At 42.7% G+C, this 19,421-nt stretch overlaps 1 protein-coding gene across 2 annotated transcripts in view; it reads left to right on the forward strand.

The window, feature by feature from the left end:
* The first annotated feature begins 261 nt into the window (after positions 1–261).
* ttll12 (tubulin tyrosine ligase-like family, member 12) overlaps positions 262–19,421 on the forward strand; it is a 29,334-nt gene continuing 10,174 nt past the window's right edge. Inside the window, exons 1-9 of one of the 2 annotated variants that reach the window (XM_037243089.1) lie at positions 262–472; positions 1,460–1,620; positions 2,047–2,245; positions 6,514–6,673; positions 7,278–7,411; positions 7,508–7,584; positions 7,650–7,766; positions 10,213–10,401; positions 10,716–10,827. In XM_037243089.1, the coding sequence (XP_037098984.1) occupies positions 329–472; positions 1,460–1,620; positions 2,047–2,245; positions 6,514–6,673; positions 7,278–7,411; positions 7,508–7,584; positions 7,650–7,766; positions 10,213–10,401; positions 10,716–10,827 (1,293 nt within the window). In that variant the 5' untranslated portion in view covers positions 262–328. Of the gene's footprint in view, positions 473–497; positions 596–1,459; positions 1,621–2,046; positions 2,246–6,513; positions 6,674–7,277; positions 7,412–7,507; positions 7,585–7,649; positions 7,767–10,212; positions 10,402–10,715; positions 10,828–19,421 lie in introns of those variants that run through there. The other variant, XM_037243091.1, reaches the window with a different exon arrangement.

Raw genomic sequence — 19,421 nt, forward strand, 5'->3', positions numbered from 1 at the left:
TTTGCAGGGGCGGCTTTCCCACACAAACATAGACATTAAATTTAGGTTCTAACTTGCTTATTTCTCAAACGATTTTCATGAAGTTTAATGATTTGTCAATGTCAAAGAGGAAATAAAAAAATAAAAATTCCCTCGTGAGGCGTTGTTTCGATCCCAGTGACTGTAACGCATTATGCGCATGTTATTTATTCACTGAGATTGCCCCTCCTTGCTAAGTGTCGCCGTATGCACGCTTTTTAAAAGGGGTGTGGTGTATCTATGTGTATGTGTGAAATTCTACCTACTTCCGGATTCTCGTAAAGCGAGCAAAAAATACACAGACGTAAAAATGTCAACATTTACCCAAGAACTTTTGAAAAGGGACGAAGATGAGGCTTTTAAGGCATTTGTAATTTTGTACCACAACGCATTGCAAGGGTCAGGAATACCTGAAATCTACTGGAAGAGCCTCCACCTTAAACTCACCAACGAGGTAAGTGTTTTTGTCGCCATCGTGAAGCACCGTGATCGCACCGCATGTAGAAACGTCACCAATCAATCACGCACGGCACCAAACGTCGGGGTTCTTTCAGCTTAAAGTTTACAAAAGAAACACGTCATTACTATCAACAAATTGTGAAATATTTGTGTTAGTTGTCGTGTATGTATATATGTGGAATTTACATTGTAGCTCAATACACCCAAATATTCAAATAGTGTGCTGTAACATTCCATAATGTGCTGAGCAACACCTCACTCTGGTTCAGTCTCTTGTTTGTCATCCAAAATACTTCAAAATAATTGCGAATGAATTAATTTTTTTTGTCACTAAACGTGACCAAATGTGACCTGCACTCTCACATGAGTCAAACTCAAGGCCCAGGGGCCAGATACGGCCCGCCACATCATTTTATGTGGCCCGCGAAGACAAATTGTGCATCAAATTCGTGTGTCATTTCTAGAATCGCAAATTGTCTTTACTTTTAATATCTTTTTTTTTCTTTTTTTTTTTTAAACATTTGACAAGTTTTTACTCGTCTGATTTGAAAACGATTTATTTGTCAGTTTGTTTTGTAGCTATTACTGTATATAACAGGGGTGGGCAATTCCGGTCCTCGAGGGCCGGTGTCCTGCATGTTTTCTATGTCACCCTGTTGCAACACACCTGATTCAAATGGTCAGATAATTAGCAAGGTCTGCAGAAGCTGGATAACAATCCTGATCATTTGAATCGGGTGTGTTGCAGCAGGGAGACCTATAAAACATGCAGGACACCGGCCCTCGAGGACCGGAATTCCCCACCCCTGGTATATAATATGAGGTGCTCATACATTTATTTGGGTTGACAGTCATAATGGCCCTCCGAAAGAAGCTCTGACTACAATGCGGCCCGTGAAAAAAATTAGTTTGACACCCCTGTACTATATTGTGATAATCCTGTGATTGATTGCAGTCAAACCATCCATTGCTTTCCTGACAGATTTATGATGCTGGGGAGGTGTTTGGAATCATCCAAATTGAAGATAATACTGATGATAGCAAGAATGGTGGGCACATAGAGGAGGACAAGCTTGGAACAGTAATGCACAGCAAAGTGGTTGTTTCTTGCAAAAGTGGACTGCGAGCTTCAGAGCCAACAAGGTAGGGCTGGCATGTCGATAAGGTCTGTATTATCCTGTATTTTTTTTCATATTATGATTTATGTTTCAAGGTTAGAAAATTAAACATAATGTCTTTTTTAAAGCATATCAGCATTTTTGTCCAGGCCTATTTCATTTATTTTTTGAATGATCTCACAATTCAAAAGCAGTGTCAGATTTTTTTTAATGATTATTATCATAATTCTATTAACTCCTATGACAGTTTGAAGTAAATTCAGTAACCTTTCCGAGTTTTTATTTTAATGCCAACAATTTTGCGCTGGCTGCTATTTGCCGAAATCCAGAATTTGACCATTTATATTAATGTATGTTTAAATTGATTCATCTGGATTGCATGTACAGGAAATATTCAGGCAACTCTGGAGTTTTTAATTGGCTTTTAATTTATTTTAATTGGTGTCTGCAGCATTTTTCTGGTGGATCATGCTTGGACATATCGTGTCGATCATGCTCGTGAGCAGCTGGAGCAGGTTCCTGGCCTATTGCCCAGAATGGCCTCCCTCATGGGGTTGGACTTGAGTGAGCAGAATAGCGACGCTGATGGAGTAGAGTTGGTGATGGAGCACATGTGGCTCTACAACCAGACTTACCAACTTTCTCAAGGGGTACATTGAAAATGACAGACACTGCAGTGTACCTGATCTCATTTGTGATGGTTATTCTTTCTTTTCCATTATTCCATTTTCAGGCTACGCTAAAGATAAAACAGTAAGTTACTCTAGCAGAAGACTGTGGATAAAATATTAAAGTATTTTAAAATTTGTTTGAGGTCAGAAAGCTCCCAAATTTAAAATACAGTCAAATCCCGGATCTCAACGCTAATTTGTTTCAGAAGGAGCGTTGAGAAGCGAAGTAGTTGTGTTCTGAAATAATTACCGAAATTTTGTTTAAAACAGTACATAAAGCCACAACAAAAATACATTATAGCAAAAGCTTGAAGCACCGCCCTACGCGATCCGTATGTAGTGCTTGACATGTCGGACATTTAAAAGATAAATAATGACCTAAAAATAAATCAGACATGACAAAATAGCACTATTCAAACACAAAACGTACTTACCTATGGTACAAGTGCCAACGTCCTGGAAATAATGTCCCAAAACTGAACCAATGTGATGGCTGTTGTTGACAAATAGTCACTTTCTTACCTCTCGTTTGTTATTGCATGAACTCAACTCTTCACCTGAACCCCCGTGATCTTGTGGTCTCCCAGGTGCAGCTTTCCGGAAGTGTGCCGTGTTCATCTGCAGTCAGGTGTCACAATGGTTTAAAATCCGCTAAACAACAAGGCCAACTAATGTTGGAGTTCCTGACAGTTTCCGTCAAATTCAAGTACCGAGGCGTTCGACTTCTGGGGTTCCACTGGAAGCCTATGCAGCGACGTAAACTGAATTTCGGTGTAGGTCGGAACAGGAATAAAATGAAACAGTACAGTAATAAAACAAGAGAAAACAATTCCTTACCTTTATTCCTGTGGTTGGCTTGCACACTGGAAGGGGCGTTGCAAGAGAGCACAGCCTTACATGGTCCGAATGCCACGCTTGACACATTGTCCCTCCTCCCCCACCGTCTGTTGTCTTCCGGGTTAGAGCACGCTGGCGTCAGATTTGTTGACTGCCGCTTCTGTCCCGGACCGTGTCCGTTACTTGTTTTTCGTTTTCCCGTTTTCAGTGCACCCGTCTCTTCTTTTATTTTTCTCGTGTTGTCTTCCGTCCACCTCGCATCCCCGCAGCTCCGCTCTCACCTATCTGTTTCCTCTCCCTCGGACTACCAACTACGTTAGCCAGCTAGCCAACAGCCAACTGGCCAAAACCACCACCGGACCCTCCTACCTCCCGACTCGGAGCCTGTGGCCGCCTGCTGTGGACTCGACGGCCGCTCTGGCCCGGCTCTCTGGCCTTCCGTCCGGCGTCCTTGGGGGACGGGCTCCACTCCCTGCGGGCTCGCCAACTGTGGCTCTGCTGTGTGCCGCCGTGGTGCGTTGGGGCCTGCCGTTCGAGCGGGTGCAGTCGAGGTCGACCGGCATCACCACCTGGTCCACTGCTGCTTCCACACGAGGCTGGGATCCTTCGCCGTCGCCGCTACATCTGACCAGCATTTCCCCGATGGCTCACCCATCTCCTCTTTTTGGACTACCAACCCCCCGTCACCCCCACCTCCCGTACTGGCAACCTCAACAACCTCCGCTCCCGCCCCTCCTGCTCCTCCATCCATCTCCTTCGCACTGCTGACCGATGTCTTGTTAACTATAACCTACTGTCTCTTCCCCCCCCCCCCCCACTCTTTTTTATTCCATGTAGAGCGTCTTTGGGTTATTGAAAAGCGCTATATAAATTGAATGAATTATTATTAAGAGAGAGATGATGCAATAGTCCAAAATGGCGTATACCATGTGAATGGGTAACACCGTCTTCCTCGGTTCCCCAGTATATTCTTCTGCCGCGCACTCCATCCATCCATCTTCTTCCGCTTATCCGGGTTCGGGTCGCGGGGGCAGCAGCTTTAGGAGGGACTCCCAGACTTCCCTCGCCCCAGCCACTTCATCCAGCTCATCCCGGGGGATCCCAAGGCGTTCCCAAGCCACCTGAGAGACATAGTCTCTCCAGCGCGTCCTGAATCGTCCCCGGGGTCTCCTACCGGTGGGACATGCCCGGAACACCTACCCAGGGAGGCGTCCAGGAGGCATCCTGATGACATGCCCGAGCCACCTCATCTGGCTCCTCTCTACGTGGAGGAGTAGCGACTCTATTCCGAGTCTCTCCCGGATGACCGAGCTTCTCACTCTATCTCTAAGGGAGAGCCCGGCATCCTGCGGAGAAAACTCATTTCGGCCGCTTGTATCCGGGATCTCGTTCTTTCGGTCACGACCCATAGCTCGTGACCATAGGTGAGGGTAGGAGCGTAAATCGACCGGTAAATTGAGAGCTTTGCCCCTTGGCTCAGCTCTCTCTTTACCACGACGGACCGGTACAGAGTCCGCATTACTGCCGACGCTGCACCGAGCCGCCTGTCGATCTCGCGCTCCATCCTGCCCTCACTCGTGAACAAGACCCCAAGATACTTGAACTCTTCCACTTGGGGCAGGATCTCATCCCCGATCCGGAGAGGGCATTCCACCCTTTTCCGACACCAACTAGTCACCGCGCATTACGAATTTCAGGACGCCCTTACGACGCTTACAACGCAAAACTACCCAGGTCGAATAAAGTCTTTAAATATATGTGATGAAATACGAAAAACTAACATAAATAATATAAAAATACGAGAGACGTGTGTTGTAAACAGCAAACAACGCAACTCGAGGCCATCGTAAACCTAGAACCCCCTGTATAGTGAAATCTTTAAAGCTAAACATAATCCATGTAAATGTTTGTCTTTTGCAAAGCCATACTGTCGCGATTTGATGTTCTATAGGTTTTGTGGGAATCCTTTCAACATTGAAGTACATTATCACACACATCCTCAAATAGTAACAAACAAGCAAATAAATAAATAAACTGATGCCACCCCATATGGCCTATATTATTACTTTAAATCTTAAATGTTATATCTCAATGTATGATCCCGAACTGTTTAATATAATTTATTATTACCGTAATTTTCGGACTAAAGGTCGCTCGGAATATAGGTCGCATTAGCCATAAAATGCACAATAACGTGAAAAAAAACATATAAGTCGCTCCCGAGTATAAGTTGCATTTTGGGGGAAATTTATTCGACAAAATCCAACGCCAATAACAGACATGAACGAGCAACAACAGACTAAGCGATAGGTATGCTAACGTGACATAAACACAAACGAAGAGCTGAGAACGGGCCTGACGTAACATTCAGAGTTATTCAAATAACTATTGCATAAATAACACGTTTATAAAACCATCTGTGTCACTCCAATTCATTAAATCCATCGATCGTCCTTTATGTCAACAATGGGTGCGCGCCGCTGACGGCGGTTGCACTTCAAAATATTCCACAGGCCCATATAACGATATATAAATTATATATCAAATAACTATTATATAAGCAATAATGTTATCAAACCATCTGTGTCACTCCAAATCATTAAATCCATCGATCGTCCTTTATGTCAACAATGCCGGCCGGGTGCGCGCAGCTGACGGCGCTTGCACTTCAAAATATTCCACAGGCCCATATAACGATATATAAATTAGATATCAAATAACTATTATCCATCCATCCATCCATCCATTTTCTGAACCGCTTAGTCCCCACGGGGGTCGCGGGTGTGCTGGAGCCTATCCCAGCCGTCATCGGGCAGTAGGCGGGGGACACCCTGAACCGGTTGCCAGCCAATCGCAGAGCACACAAAGACACACAACCATTTGCACTTGCACTCACACCTAGGGACAATTTGGAGTGCTCAATCAGCCTACCAAACGTGTTTTTGGGATGTGGGAGGAAACCGGAGTGCCCGGAGAAAACCCACGCGGGCACGGGGAGAACATGCAAACTCCACACAGGGTCGGAGGTGAAATGGAACCTCCTAACTGTGAGGCGGACGTGCTAACCAGTTGTCCACAGAGCCACCCTATTATTATTATTATTATTATTATTATTATTATTATTATTATTAACTTAAAAGGAAAATATCAAATCGTTTTATTTTAAAGAATATTCACTGGAAGTGCAGGCAAATATACTACATATGCACATATGGCAAAAATCCCCCTAACTTGAATTAAATGCTAAATTTAGTTTCTGAAACTTGTCTCTGTCGAGCAGTATCAAGTCAACTTAATACCAATTCGCATTTAGAAAGCTGTCGTGAAATGTTCTCATATACCAGAAAGAGCATAAAAATACAAATAAGCAAGTGTTTTGTTTTTTTCACTGATTTTACTATTATGTTCAGTGTGCAGAAGAGAAGATTCCAGTGTGGTACTTAATGGATGAGTTTGGTTCTCAAGTGCATCACTCTGACCAACCCAGCTGTGCCATGGCTCCTTTCTTCTTTGCCGAGGCGCAAGCGGCTTTCACTGTACTCTGGCCTCTCGGAGACCTGCAAGAGGGAGGTGATGGAAAACACGTATTCACGTACATCACAAATTAGAGATGGAAAATATGAATAAACCCCGAGACGGGCCCCAGACCATCAACAAGCATTTATCATATTTCCAGATGTGTATTTGACTTCTATTTTTGGCACAATTGGGAGAGTTTCCTTGTTTTCCTCACAACACACCTAGCTTTTAAGATGTCTGAGCCCTGTTGCAAATAGTGAAAACAACGATGATGAAATCTTTACAAATGCTTAAAATTCATAATTCAATCCGTAGATATAGCACACACAGTGATCTCAAAAAGTTTAATATCATTTTAAAGCCGTCTACGGCATTATCCTGACTAATAAAATGATTACAAAGGATTTGATTAAAAAAATAAAATGATTTACAATTCAGATAGCGACCCTGTGAAAGTAAAAAAAAAAGAAATTTTGAATGTATCTTACCTCTCCAATTCAAACCGTTTTATTTTGAAATCACAATGCATTTAGTATTTTTTTAAGACCCCACTGCACATTTTAAGCTATGTCTGTCTAAAAATGACGGAGACCGCTAAAAAAATGTCAAATAGTATTTTCAAAAAATGCTCATTTTTAATAATTTAATTTTACAGATGAAATAACGCGTGACTTTGCATACGGTGAGACAGACCCTCTGGTTAGACGGTGCCGTTTGTTACCATGGTTACCTGCTGATCTTGAAAGCATTTCCCCCCAAAACACAGAGCCTGCGGATTCATACTATGAGGTGAGGACCATTAATGTGTTCATAGAAATCTTTTCTCCTCAAATTTCCTTTCCGTTGAATTGTTCAATGCATCCCATTCGCATGGCGTCTGTTGAGGCGGTATTGCACGAGAACAAAGAGCAACTTCCTGTGGACATTCATCCCACCACACTACCCAGGGACAGAACACTCAAGTATGTATTTTCATATTAGGACTTGTTGATAAACTCGCCCAACTTGTTTTCAACTTTGTTTCCAGGGTATACTCTGAAATGTCGCAAGTGATCAACAACTTGACGCATGCACGTTTTGAGGTGACAGAGAACAAGGAGGAGGCGGATATCATTTGGAGCTACAACCACATCAAAGACTACAGGCGAGGGGAATTGTTCATTTCATCATTTCTCATCAAAAAATTGACAGATATTGATGTTTTTTTTGCACTTTCAAGCGAAAGCTTTGGTCTTTGACAAGCTAGAAATGCAATTATTGAAAGCTCACTGTAGTAACAAAAATAATGTAAATCTGACAAAAATAATGATTTCAGAATTTGATAAAAATCAACTATATTATTTATACAATGATAAACAAATAACAAAAATAATAAATTATTTGAATTATGGACGGCTCGGTGTCGCACTGGTTAGCAACGTCGCCTCACAGTTAGGAGAATGTGGGTTTGATTCCACCTCCGGCCCTCTCTGTGTGAAGTTTGCCTGTTCTCCCCGTGCCCGCGTGGGTTTTCTCTGGGCACTCTGGTTTCCTCCCACATCCCAAAAATATGCTTGGTAGGCCGATTGAGCGCTCCAAATTGCCCCTAGGTGTGAGTGCGAGTGTGGATGGTTGTTCGTCTCTGTGTGCCCTGCAATTGGCTGGCAACCGGTTCAGGGTGTCCTCTCCCTACTGCCCGATGACTGCTGGGATAGGGTCCAGCATGCCTGTGACCCTCGTGGGGTCACAGGCATGTCTATCAGGCATACCGGTTGATAGACATCAAGCGGTATGGATGGATGGATGGATGGATGGATGGATGGGTTTTAAGAATATAATTTAAAACAAATCATGAAACAGACCTGCCTTAATTTAGTATTTTTGAGGCACTCTTGGGTGAGCATTGCCCTTTGTACGGTGGAATTGACTTATGTATCACGATTTTACACACTGGTTTGTTTAACTAAAGCACGTAAATAAATAAATAAAACGAAAATGTTCAGGGTGTCCCCCGCCTACTGCCCGATGACTGCTGGGACAGGCTCCAGCACGCCCGCGACCGCCGTGGGGACAAGCGGTTCAGATAATGGATGGATGGATGGATGGAGCCACAGTTGAAAGCCTTCGATCATCCCAAAAAACACGTTTCTCTGGAGTGTTAGTCACATTTCTAGGGGAAATAGATTTTACCAAAAAACGAGACCTCGAACAATCCCTAATCGTGTGTGCGTTTGGAAATGTCCTCCGGGTGCGCGCCGCTTTACTCCGCCCATCCACAAACTCAGTTATTGAATCACACTTTAGCTTCAATCCTGTCACATTGTGGCCAAAGATCAAATCCGGTCGGATGTTGCGCTTTTTATTGCTGTCAATCCAGGTTGTGCTAGAACAGGGGTGGCCAACCAGTCAGAGACTAAGAGCCACATTTTTTACTGTGTCATCGCAAAGAGCCACATCATACACATGAGCACACATGAACATCCCCCCCCCACACACACACACACACTCACACACACCCACACACACATGCACACTCACACGCGCACACACACACACACCTCTGCTCAGCCAAATTTATTGTGTGACATTATCATGTCACGCACCAACATGATAATGACAAATTGACTCCTACAGTACTAAAACCACAGACCAAAGACCACATTTTCAACAATGAACATTGTGTGCATTGTCTCACACAGACAAACTCTCAGTTCAACAAATTCCACAAACAAAAACACAAGTTTTTTCACTTACTATGTGTAGCGGGACAGACCATTCGTTTTAGTTTGTCGTTTTCAGGAGACAAGATTTCAATAACGTCACTGAGGCATTTTTTAACGAACTCATTGTATGGCTTTTTAGCCCGTGCAATGTTCCAAGCCAGTTGAAACAATGCAAGCGTGACAGTCTGAGTGCTTTGTAATTTTTTTGAAAAACTGTACCTATTTTTCTGTCTGACTTTTCAAAGTGTCCAAACTTGTGCTTGCGAAATTCAGTCCCTTTTGGAAAGTCCTTATCGATATTGGCATGAAGTGAGCTGAAGTGGCGCTGAACATTTGAAGCTTTTAAATGCGCTAATGACGTCCGACATATCAGGCAGAATGGCTTGCCATTGCGTTCAACAAAAAACAACTTTAACTCTGTTAAAAACGTCCTATGTTCATCGTCATATATTCGTTTAGCTGTGCATTTTTTCCTTGCCATTTTGAGAGCGAAATTGACACTCCTCAAATGGGTTTGTCCCTCCTCCTTTGCGGGATTTCACCTCACGCGCATGCGCGTTTGACCAAGATACCATATTGAACTCAAGCGAAGCAAATACGCACAAAAAATAAACACAAATGTTGATATGAACGTAAAAGAGCCGCATGAAACCAGCCAAAGAGCCGCATGCGGCTCGCGAGCCGCGGGTTGGCCACCCCTGTGCTAGAAGGAAACCACATGCTAAAATACCCTTTGCCACGACTACTACTTCTGCCTACTTTTGGCGCTTGGAAAATATTTTTAGTCTGCGATTTTTTTTTTCAATGATTCTAACAGTAAATCAGCAATTGCTTTTGAAAGTACATACTTAGCTCTGTGTGAATGTAATTGTGTGAACTTTCCGACAGAAAGTTCAGCACAGAGCGACCGAATGTCATGCTCAACCAATTTCCCTGCGAGAACCTCATCACTGTGAAGGATTGCCTTGCTGCCGTGGCCCGCAGAGTGAAGGAGGCTTCAGATGTGATACCGAAGACTTTCAATCTCCAAACAGAGCTTCCACAATTCATAAAGCACTATCGAGACAGACAACAAAGGTTATAATCTTTTTTGTAGTAATGGGAAAATGAAACTTCATATTTGCTTCATGAACCAGTTGATGTATTTTTTAATTCCTCTAGATGGCACTGTTGAGTTCAATAAAGTGTTCTAAGAAATGGCAAATCAGTTGGCTTTCAGCTCAATGTTAAACAGTGCCATATCGTGGAGGCAAACAATACAACTGGTTCATGAATCAAATTTGAAGCTTAATTTTCCCGCCAATATTTGAAGCTGTTTTTTTTTGTTTGCTTATTTGATTTTTGTATTTATTGCTATTCTTCAAATCCCACCTGAGATTTTTGTTTTTTAGGGGCCAAGATAACCACTGGATATGCAAGCCATGGAATTTGGCCCGTGGAATGGACATACACATCACCAACAATCTGAACTACATTATCCGACAGAGAGAGAGTACACCAAAGGTGATGTATATGTCGATGCTTTGATATTTAGAACAATGACTAGAAACAAGGCAATGTTGCCCTGGCGCTACTAGCACAGTAAGGTTTGGGCAACCTTCCAATTTGGTAATTGCTAGAACGAAAAAGTGTCGCTCCAAAATTGAATGCTACAACACACTTTTAGACGCTCCACTCTTCATCCATTGGAGTGAGAAACCAGCCCTCCCAGTCTCACAAATTGAAATGTCACACAGGCACTTCGTCAGCGACACTAAAACAAAGGCAACACAAAATATTTAACAGTTAATCATGCCCAAATTATCCAGAACAAAAGGAAGAAACCCAAAGGTCTATTTGGTGGACACCTCAACATCAGAAGTCTGGTCCACAACAAGGATCAGAATGAATCTCTTTTAACCAGTGTTTGGAATAACGGCGTTTAGAATAACGGCATCAGGTAGCGCAATTATTGTTCCAGTAACGTGGTAATCTAACTAATTACTGTTTCCGCCGTGACAACGCAGTTATTGTTACTGAACGTTAAATGTGGTGCATTACTATGAATTGATTGAATAAACTGCGTAATCCTGACCCAACCTTGGCTGCTCCACACACAAAGTGGAGACTGGGTGGGTTAACAACGAGAAAAGCAATTATGATTGGCTAAGGCAGAGACGTGTTTCATGGTGGTAACCAATCGGACCAATGTTTTTACATGCGCTTTACATGCACACGCACACATTCACACACAGCAAACGCACTTTACATTGCTTAACTGTTTACTTTTGAAGGAAATACTTAAAGTACAGAATGTCTACCAGACCAGTTGTCTGAGATTGTGAGTTTTATTTACCATATTTTCTGCACCATAAGGCGCACCTAAAAGCCTTTGGTTTTCTCAAGAAACGAAACTGCACCTTTTAATAAGGTGCGCCTTTTAATAAGGTGCACCTTTTGTGCGGACCGAATTCCAACATATGTAAAGTTGTTTTGTGTGGCTTCCATAATATACAGGCGTAATATGTAGACGCGATGAACCAGTCAGAGGACATTAGTTTTACGTAGATCGGGGCAATAAAACAATCAGAGGACTAAACGTAACGCGTGGAATAATAATAATAATAATGATAATTCATTCAATTTATACAGCGCTTTTCAAGTACCCAAAGAGCTTTCAGGGAAAAAAGGTGGGGACGTACGGGGGGGGACTAGGGCGAGACAATACGATACGGTTAGAAACAGCGCATCGGTCAGCAGTGCGAAGGAGATGGATGGAGGAGCTGGGGGACGGCGGAGGTTGTTGAGGTTGGCAGTACGGGAGGTGGAGGTGACGGGGGGGCGGGAGGTAGTCCAGAAAGAGGGGATGGGTGAGCCGTCGGGGAAGTGCCGGTTAAAAGACAGTCCAGAGCCATGGTGGATGTAGCGCCGACGCCGAAGGATCCCAGCTTTGCTGACAGCGGAAGCAGCAGCAGCAGGGAGACGGTGGTTATTGTTGAAACGGTGAAGATCAGCAACAGTGTAGATGAGTGAGTGAGAAGTTGGTGGAGTAGGAGCCTGGAGGACCAGAAGTAATAGTCCACGGAGGAGATGAGACGTGACAGCAGCTGAAAATAGTCCAGGTAGTATGCTAGCAGTGGCTAGGAGCTGGTTAGCTAAGAGCTGGTGGGCAGTGAGATGTTTGGAAGCAGCAGTGGATAGATAGATAGATCTTTGTCATTGGCACATGTACCACGAAATTAAAAGTGCCAACCGATCAGTGCATCTGCTAAAATAAAAAATACAAGCTAAGTCTATACAAACTAAAAACAACACAAAACAGAACATACACCGTACTTCATGTAACTGTACATGCAAACAAGTGACATGCAATTGCACACCCCCATATTGTTGTTGAAGTAAGCTAACCTCCTGGACTAGCACGTCCCAAACATGGGTCCGAAGAAGGCACCAGCGGCTCCCCTCTCTTCGGTGGAGGAGGTCGATGATATTAAAAAGGCGTTGGACTTCCTCACTGAAGAAGTCTCGGCTGTCAGGCTGGAGAAGAAAGCTATCCTTAAGCTGGTTGAGGAGGTTAAAGCTCTCCGCATCCAGAATGAGGAAAAGGAAAAGAGAATCACCTTCCTGGAAAGCAGGGTTGCCGACCTGGAGCAGTACACCAGAATTAACGATTAGATCATCTCCGGAGTCAACATCAAAGCCCGCATTGGCCGCTGGCGAGGGAGGTGAGCCCGGTGAACTGGATGTTAGCTCCATGGAGCAACAGGTGGCTACTTTCCTGCAGTCCAAGGGGATACAGCTGGACTGCGACAACAACGAAGCTTGCCACCCTCTGCCCAAGAGGAGCCCCGGGGACAAATCCGCTGTCAACCAAAAACACAAGATTGCACTATTAAAACAAGGAAGAAAGTTGAGAGGAACCGACGTCTACATCAATGAGCACCTGACCAAGCGCAACGCTGATATTGCCAAAAAAGCACGCTACCTGAAGAAGCAGAAAAAAAGGTTATATGACAAATAATGTCCTGTAAAAGTAAATAATAGGAAACTAAAGTATGTAAATCATCCCTGGATCACAAAGGGCTTACAAAATGCCTGTAAAAAGAAAAATACACTTTACAGAGAATTTATAAGACAGAGAACTAAAGAGTCAGAAAATAAATACAAACAATATAAGAATAAACTAATATTAAAAGAGCTGCTAGAAAAGAATACTATAATAAAATATTAGATAATAAAAATATCAACACCAAAGAAATATGGAATATAATGAATACTGTAATAAAAAATGGCTCTAAAAAAATTAATTATCCTAAATATTTTATTATCAATAACACTGAGAAGCATGATATGCAAGCAGTGGCTAACAACTTTAATAAATTCTTTGTAAGTGTGGGACCTGATCTGGCCAAACAAATCCCAGATCCAGTAACATCTGAGGAGCAGTGTAATAGTTTAATAGACAGGAATCTGAGCTCAATGTTCCTCAAAGCAGCGGATGAGAAAGAAATTATAAAGATAGTTTCCCAATGCACAAACAAGACATCCAAAGACTGTGATGACATTGATATGACTGTTGTAAAACGAGTGATTGAGGGGATTTCTAAACCATTAACATACATCTGTAACCTATCATTTCAGACCGGTATATTTCCAGATAAAATGAAAATAGCAAAAATCATACCTTTGTATAAAACTGGGAACAAACACCACTTCACAAACTACAGACCTGTATCATTACTATCACAATTTTCTAAAATACTGGAAAAACTTTTCAATAACCGACTGGACAAATTCATAGATAAATATAAATTACCTCTTGACCACCGAGTCCGAGTCCGGCTGTCCATTCTTTCTGTTAATTCATGTGACTGCTTAGTCTTTATTCAAGGCTAATTTAGATCAAAATCTAAATAATTACAACAGTTTTGTGATGGCTTTGTCTTTATTAAACATATAAATGAATACAATAAACAGATACTTTCAAGTTTGTTCTTAGGAACAAAATCGCCTCAACCAAGTCAGCCTTCATCGCGCCGCGCTGATCAGACATGATAAACTTGAGCCCGGAAAACAGGCGCTCTACGCTGACTTGGCTGATTGGCATTGCTGTTAGTGTCCGACGCGCATTCTCAGCAGCATGATGAAAATAAAATTGAACGTATTTTTTTTATTGTCGGACTCGGTGGACTCGGTCAAAATCAGCACCGAGTCCGAGTCCGGCAAAAATGACCGAGTCTGACCGAGTCCGAGTTCCCGAGTCTGAGTCCACAGCCCTGCTTGAAATCACCTTTCTTCTTGTTTGTTGTCAATCGCGCATCGCATTCAGCCATCCTGCCCAACACACTTAGTCAGTAAAATTCATAATTGACGACACATCGTTTGATGCGATGATGCAATCCTTGATGGTGTGTTATTGTCAAATATTGTTTGTTTTTTAATCTCCATCGCAGACCGGATATCATACGGAGGCCGCCATGACAGTATGCGCAGAACGGATGCGCAAGACACGTCAATCGCGCATCGCATTCAGCCATCCTGCCCAACACACTTAGTCAGTAAAATTCATAATTGACGACACATCGTTTGATGCGATGGTGCAATCCTTGATGGTGTGTTATTGTCAAATATTGTTTGTTTTTTAATCTCCATCGCAGACCGGATATCATATGGAGGCCGCCATGACAGTATGCGCAGAACGGATGCGCAAGACACGTCAGCTATCTAAAGATTATTATTAGTTTCAATTCACAGTTTAATTAGCAGTTTCAATCAGCAAATAACAAAATGCGTATTACAGGTAATATTTTATTTCACAACACTTTGCCTTGTTCCTTTCTTCTCTGCTGTTCACTTCAAACACGCTCCATACGAACACAATGCTCTCGTATCAGACGCTTGCTCGATCACCTGCTCGTTTGCTGTCACAATGTACCCTACACAAATCTGAAACATTTCTCCGCTATTGAGTTTGCTAGCGCATGCGCAGTGATACTGACCGGCAGAATAACATCCGGTTGTTCCCATAGATTATCTTTTTTCTGAAATAATTTTACGTTTACGGACTTAAGTAGGAGTCAAAATTTGGGTGCGTATTATACATGGGTACAGGCTTTTTTCCAGCATCGACATGCCATTTTTAGGGTGCGTATTATACATGGGGGCGCATTATACATGAAAAAGACGGTACTAAACTATCTTCCACCTGCTGGTCGCTAGAACACTAAACATATACCTACACAATATTAATACATACATATACAGTGCCTTGTGAAAGTATTCGGCCCCCTTGAACCTTTCAACATTTCGCCACATTTCAGGCTTCAAACATAAAGATATAAAATTTTAATTTTTTGTCAAGAATCAACAAGTGGGACACAATCGTGAAGTGGAACGAAATTTATTGGATAATTTAAACTTTTTTTAACAAATAAAAAACTGAAAAGTGGGGCGTGCAATATTATTCGGCCCCTTTACTTTCAGTGCAGCAAACTCACTCCAGAAGTTCAGTGAGGATCTTTGAATGATCCAATGTTGTCCTAAATGACTGATGATGATAAATAGAATGCCCCTGTGTGGAATCAAGTCTCCGTATAAATGCACCTGCTCTTTGATAGTCTCAGGGTTCTGTTTAAAGCGCAGAGAGTACCATGAAGACAAAGGAACACACCAGGCAGGTCCGAGATACTGTTGTGGAGAAGTTTAAAGCCGGATTTGGATACAAAAAGATTTCCCAAGCTTTAAACATCTCAAGGAGCACTGTGCAAGCAATTATATTGAAATGGAAGGAGTATCAGACCACTGCAAATCTACCAAAACAGCCTTCTGGAACGTATTTTGGTCGAAAACCGAAGCTCCACTGTATTTGTAATGGGAAAAATTGATTCGGAATTCGACCGATTCCCATCTCGAACCACCTGGAACGGATTGTGGTCAAAAACCAAGGTTTGACTGTATTTTTGCTATTCTTGTTAAAATCACACATGTGAACTGGAAATGACAATAATAACACATAGTGAAAGCCAAATTGAGCAAATTGGCTATTTCAGAAGTGTGTGTCACACTGGTAGCCCTTTGCCTTAATCAGTACCCAGGAAGTAGCTCTCGGTTTGAGAAAGGTTGGTGACCCCTGAAGTAGAGTCTCTGCTGGGCCTTTTTTTAGCAGCTCAGAGGTGTTCACGCTCCAGGTGAAGTCCTCCTCGATGTGGACTCCCAGGAAGCGGAAGAAGGACACCGTCTCCTCACTGACCCCGTTGATGATAAGTGGTGGAATGTCAGTTTTTTTCCTCCTAAAGTCAACGACCAGTTCTTGGGTTTTAGCCGTGTTTAGGAGCAGATTGTTCTCTCCACACCACTCCGACAGCTGCACCGCCTCGTCCCTGTAGGCAGACTCATCCCCCTTTGATATGAGCCCCACCACGGTGGCATCCGCACATAGCTCCCCCGGCTGCTCTAGGTGGGACAGTGCAACATGGAGGGCTGTAGCTACTGCGTCCTCTGTGGCTCTATTAGCCCTGTAGGCAAACTGGTCGGGGTCAAAACCGGGTGGTGATGTTGTTGCAGTGAGTGGTGTTGGTCGACCCCGACTGTACCCGCACGAACGGCAGGTCACAGTGTGCCATGGTGGCACACAACTGAGCCACGGATGGCGAGCTCGCTGGGAGTGGAGGCTCCCCCTGAGGACGCTGGCCGGATGGCCAGAAAGCTGGGTCAAAGCTGTTGCTGTTGGTGTGGAGGGTGAGTGCACTCATTCGAGTCCAGAGCAAGCGGCCACAGGCTCAGAGCTGGGAGGCAGGAGGGTCCGGTGGTGGTTTGGCCAGCTGGCTGTTGGCTAGCTGGCTAGCGTGGCTGGTAGTCCGAGGGAGAGGAAACAGATAGGTGCGAGCGGCGCTGCGGAGATGCGTGGTGGACGGGAGAAAAATAAAAGAAGAGAAGGGCGCACTGAAAACGGGAAAACGCAAAACAAGTAACGGACACAGTCTGGGACAGAAGCGGCAGTCAACAGACCAGACGCCAGCGTTGCTCTAACCCGGAAGACAACAGACGGTGGGGGAGGGAAGGGGAGAGGGTACGTACCTCCACTGCCATTGATAAATAAATACTATCGTTTGTGCAAAGAAAACAGCATTAGGACCCTCTAAAATGTCATAGACAAAGACACATGCTTACGAGGCACAATTAGAGCTTTCTGGAAAGCCAGGATCATTGCAGAAGAGCAACGTGACAACGACGAGAAGGAACTTGGCATGTTTAATGGCGAACTTGCCCAGCTGTTTATTTGGATACAGAAGATGAGGACTTGGATGGATTTGCATATGAATATTGATTAACAATAATGAGAGTACAGTAGAGTACATGGTTATAAGTACAATAACGTACAACCGAATTCACTGTCTTGCTCCCGAGATGTTTTTCGTTTACCGTAAATCATGGCATGCATGCGCCCTATAATGCGGTGTGCTCTATGTGTGGATTAAATACAGAAAAGTCCCAAGAATTGAGTCTGCGCCTTTTAACCCGAAGCGCCTTATGGTGCGGAAAATATGGTATTAAATTTAGACTACAGAGTTAAACACACTTTATGTTGTTTAAATGTTTACTTTTGTTGTGAACAAAATACATGTAAGTACAGGTTGTTTACTTTACCAGTTGTCTCAGGCTGTGAGGGTGTGATTTATTTAATTTGCTACAGTTACTGTAAACACACTTTATATTGTTTAACTGTTTACTTTTGACGAAAATACTTAAAGAAAGAATGTCTACCAAACCAGTTGTCTGAGATTGGGAGATTTATTTATTGAATTAAGACTGCAGAGTTAAACACACTTTATGTTGTTGAAATGTTGTTACTTTTGATGTGAACAAAATACTTCAAGTACAGGATAAACAATGTGCAATAAATATTGAAGGTTATGTACAAGTACTTATCTGTTCCGCTCATTTCAACTGACTTGTGAAAACTGGTCAGAAAAATCCAAATTCTTTGACAGATAACTAGTTACTGTTATTGTAAAGTAATTCAGTTACTAACGCAATTACTTTTTGGATCAAGTAGTGAGTAACTATAACTAATTACTTTTTAAAAGTAACGTTCCCAACACTGCTTTTAACTGAATCTACCCTAGACTTTTTAGGACTCACCGAAACATGGTTAACGCCAGTGATATCATCCGAACTGGTCCCCATCCCAGGTTTTAACATCTTCAGAAGAGACTGCAACTCCAGAGGGGGGTGGGGGAGTGATATTATTTATTGCGTGATAACTTGATCTATACGCTAATCAATCTACCCCAATGCACTATTGAATGTATAGGAGTACAAGTAAATCTCTTACATGTAATGCACATTAATATTCTAACCCTCACCAAATGAAAGGGAAACCTTCTATAAACAACTGTCCCATCCCATTAAGGAAATTAATGGTAAAGAGACTATAATCCTAGGTGATTTCAACCTAAATTGACCAGACAAAACAAAACGTTGTAAACTAAAAAAATGCATCTACTAAACTAGACTTCACCCAAATGATCGAAAAGCTCACCAGAATTACTAAGTCCACGCAGACATTGATTGACCTAGTCTTCACCAACAAACCTGACCGAATTATAAACACATATAACCTAATTACAGGTCTATCAGACCACAGTCTAACACTCGTTAACAGAAAACAGTCCAAAACACAATATAAAAACACCATGCAGAGCACCACTAGATATTTAGTCCCAAAGAGTGCTCTGCCAGAAATTGATGAGGTCATTAAAAATTCAAAATGGGTAGACATAGAATTGCAATTAGATTGCAATTAGACCATCAACACCGCTATCACAACTATTTCTGAACTCGTGATGCGTCGTGCGCGGACAAGCAAACCCAAACGTACCTAACATAAAAAAGCTGCCATGGTATAACGATGTGCTATCAACAAGTATGAAACAAAGACACACTGCGCAAAAAAAATCTCTCAAAAAGCAAGAATAATACCGATAGACTAATTATGTAACAAAACGCATCATAGTCACAGTTTCCTTCGGAGGACCATTATGACTGTCAACCCAAATAAATGGATGAAAGCCTCATATCATGTACATACAATATAAGCTACAAAACAAACTGACAAA

The sequence above is a fragment of the Syngnathus acus genome, chromosome 23, assembly GCF_901709675.1.
Source record: "Syngnathus acus chromosome 23, fSynAcu1.2, whole genome shotgun sequence".
Classification (NCBI taxonomy): domain Eukaryota; kingdom Metazoa; phylum Chordata; class Actinopteri; order Syngnathiformes; family Syngnathidae; genus Syngnathus; species Syngnathus acus.